Source organism: Mytilus edulis, unplaced genomic scaffold (genome assembly GCF_963676685.1).
Source record: "Mytilus edulis unplaced genomic scaffold, xbMytEdul2.2 SCAFFOLD_527, whole genome shotgun sequence".
Lineage (NCBI taxonomy): Eukaryota > Metazoa > Mollusca > Bivalvia > Mytilida > Mytilidae > Mytilus > Mytilus edulis.
Window position 1 is genome coordinate 22,914 of NW_027267090.1, and position 3,647 is coordinate 26,560.

The following is a 3,647-nucleotide window of genomic DNA, read 5'->3' on the forward strand; positions in this document are numbered from 1 at the left end:
GTCTCCATATCAAATTGTTTTCACGTCGAGTGCCTTGCAAGAAGCGAGTTCTGTTCTCCCTAAGACTTAGCCCCTGATTTTTCGGGATCAATGTTTCTTATTTATTTGTCTTTTGTTCATTTATTGCCCTTCTGTATTCTGGCAGTGTTGCATTCCTTTTGTAATTTAGTATTTTTGTTATTTTACTTTATCATGAGTTTAAAAAACGGAAGCCCCAGACTTCAAGTATGTGAATTACATTTTTGCTTTATCATGCATATTGGTCTATTGATGTTGTCCCTAAAAACTTAAGTCTTACACTGAATGAATACATTTTGCTTTGAGACCAAAAATAAGAAAGGGTCTGGGGAACACCCCAAAAAGCATCATTTCTTCTTAAGCTTCTTGTGCCTTCAGTGGCTCCATAACCCTTAAAAAAATGTTCCTCGCTCCGCGAATTTAAAAATTGTATGTTTTCGAATATTATAAATATAGTTGTGAAAATAAATAATCAGTCCCCTTACTTTAATGAAAATGAAAAATCTTGCTTCAATAGTGCAGAAAATAGATAACATGACTCTTAGTTTACAAAAATAAATAACCGATCCAAAACAAATCCTCCTGCCCCCTCCCCCCCCCAACAGAATATCAAATATGGTCGTCCCCTTAGTTTGATAGGACCTACTTTTGGGATATTTAGTGGCTGCCAGTTTTTATTCGTGGAAGAAGCCGTAGTGCCATGACAGAACAATGATAATTTGTATGAAGTTGCATTACTGTAATACTATTTGAGTACTTCTTAGTTTGTCTACTGTTTCTAGGCCCAGCGGTAAATGTTTTATGGTAACGTCGCACAAAGCAATCCCGACGTTCAGATGGGAATATGATGTTTTGCTCGACCTCAAGTGGGATAGTTTCAACCAATCAAATGTGGATTTCGCTGTCAAATCAATATTTTGATAGCGTCTTTACACTGTAGGACGCTACCTGATGTAATACATTGTATAGTTTTACTGTGCGCGTATTGCTGTGTGTTTGTTTTTTCTACATTTGGCTAGAGATAGGGGTAGTAGATCTATGAAAAACACATGTTAAGCCATACGCATATTTGCTCCTGTCCTAAACAGGAGCTTTTGACATAAGTACACATTTTTGTTTTGGGGCCAGCTTAAGCACCCCTCCGGGAGCGGGATTTTTAGATGTATTGAAGACCCATAATGATTGGTGGCCTTCGCCTGTTTTCTGCTCTTTGGTCGGGTTGTTGTCTCTTTGAAACATTCTCCATCTCCATTATCATATTCAAAGTAAAACAAACACAAACCATTTCCAAAAAAAAACCATGTTTAAAGTATGAAAGTAAAACTAAATTTATTTGTTGAAATTAAAGAAATACAATATTAAATAAGTATTCACCTTAAAAAATAGTTATTCGTTAAACTTTTTAAAAATTGTTTGATATCGTAAAGTTTATACGGAAACGGCAGGTTTGATTGGTCTGGGTTCAGCTTCTTTGGCAGGTTTTCTTCTCTTTTCTTTTTTAGGCGGAGGGATAGCTCCTTCTACTCCATTTCCTCTCTTTAATTGTTTTCGGTTTTTCTGATTTTTTGTTTAAGTCGATTATCCCTTCTTTCTTTTGCTGCCTGCCTTCTTCTTTCCGATTCTTTAGCCATTTTTCCTAAATACAACAAAAGAAAAATTGTATTGTATTGTATTGTATTACGAGAGGACAAGGCTTCGTACATTTATCTATTCGAACAAAACAGCAGTTAAAGTACCAAATCCGTATATTCAGCTAAATCCCTAGTCGTTTGATTGTTCGGGTTGTTGTTGTTCGACTTTGTGTTTGTTTGTTTGTTGTATGTTTTTATCTAACAATTTAAAAAAAGAAGAAAATGTGTTAAGATTTCCAATGAGACAACATTTCACAAGGAACCAAATGACACAGAAATTTAAAACAATTATAGATAAGCGTACGACCTTTAACAATGAGCAAAGCAAAGTAGTTTGTGTGCTCCATCTAATTTTGAATATATTTGGCTTCCATAACTCGGTCGCATTACAACATACGTTAATAAACATAATATCAATCTTTAAAGTCACTGAATTAACTATGATGTGTACATTAAAATGATTTTGCGAATCAGTTTTAGAATTACCTTTATCAGCCAAGGCATCCATGCGTCGAATCTCGACCATAAGTCTCTTATCTGCATTATCATATATACTTTCGATTTCTAAAAGAGAAAAACAAAATATAATGTTGTTAAAAATTCGTTTTCTACATAAATGCAATATATATATATATTTGCTGTTCCCTTTAAAGTCCTAAATAAGAAACCAGTAATACATTAAAAGAATAAAAAATACAGTAGATTTTATATACTTATCTACGAACTATGTTTCTTAATAGTGTCTTCATGAACATAGCTGCATGTGTGATGCATAATATGCTTCACAACTCAAATTCAATCTTCCAGTTAATTCCCAAATTCACATTTCCAGTTAATTCCCAAATTCACATTTCCAGTTAATTCCCAAATTCACATTTCCAGTCATTTCTCAATATCAGCTTCGGAGTTCTCAATAGTTCTCGTTAGTTCTCAAATTTAAATTTCAAGTTATTTTTTTTTTAATCTGAAAGATTACCTTTTGTCGTACTAGCCCTGGATTTGTCAGCGAGTCTTTTTCTTGGTGAGACATTAGATACAGAGATAGCTGGAAGTCGCCTTGGTTTTGTCATCTCATTTTCTGTTAATGTCTCTACAATAAATCTCAAACCACCTGAACGTTCTGAAATAATTCCAACTCTCTGTAACTCCTGCAATATTTCTGGTGATGGTCGAGACTCGGTTTCGATTTTGTTTATTATCTCGAACGAATTTGTAGCAACACCTATTTTGTTTTTACGTATTGTTCCACAGCAATTGAGCTTGGCAAATGATGCTCCCATTTTTCCTTTTAGTTTTGTTTTACTCTGATTCCGAACTAAGGTTTCCAAGTCGTAATTGTGACGTTTTAGGTCATTGTTTGTGATTTAACGTCATGTGTCAATTCGTTGCAATGCAGTACAGTGCATACAGCTCTATAGCAGATATGCATGCTATTAGATTAATTACTAAAGATACTTTGTATCTTGTGTATCTAAAAACAATATGACAATTTCATATCTGAGAAACCAGCTACAGGGAATTTGTAAAATCAGGGATTTTGTAAAATCACTCGACTAATTTTGTAAAATACCTGAAATTGTTAGGGATTTTACAAAAACACTGAAAATAGAGCTAGAGATTTTGTAAAATCCCTGATTACAATAAAGTATTACATGCTATTAGAAATGTGTTTTTCTTAATATAAAATAGACTACATGAATAATCACTAATGATTTGGAAATATATTTATTTAATAAACACTATGAGCCTGAACTAGTGTATAATGATAATGACTAAAAGGCATATAAACGGATATTTAGACTACTCTGAATTTGCTTATTTTTGCATGACTAGTTTAGATGACATCCCTACCACTATTAGCTATTGATATGTGAATTTTCTTAACTATGCTGTACATGTCTTCAAGACAAACATAGTATTTTTAAAACATCTTCATCTGATGAATACCGTTTTAACATTTTTTTTTCAAATCTCCACATTGAAGAACTTCATATTATC

The 3,647-nt window shown here is 33.2% G+C and overlaps 1 protein-coding gene across 1 annotated transcript; it reads right to left on the reverse strand.

Moving 5' to 3' along the window:
• Window positions 1-1,321: 1,321 nt before the first annotated feature.
• On the reverse strand, window positions 1,322-2,979 carry LOC139504883 (uncharacterized). The gene is made up of 3 exons (XM_071294779.1): window positions 2,626-2,979; window positions 2,136-2,213; window positions 1,322-1,654 (listed from the first exon to the last, which is right to left on the reverse strand). Exons 1-3 carry the CDS (start codon window positions 2,927-2,929, stop codon window positions 1,557-1,559), a joined length of 480 nt encoding a protein of 159 aa, XP_071150880.1. The 5' UTR covers window positions 2,930-2,979; the 3' UTR covers window positions 1,322-1,556.
• Between the last annotated feature and the right edge of the window lie 668 nt (window positions 2,980-3,647).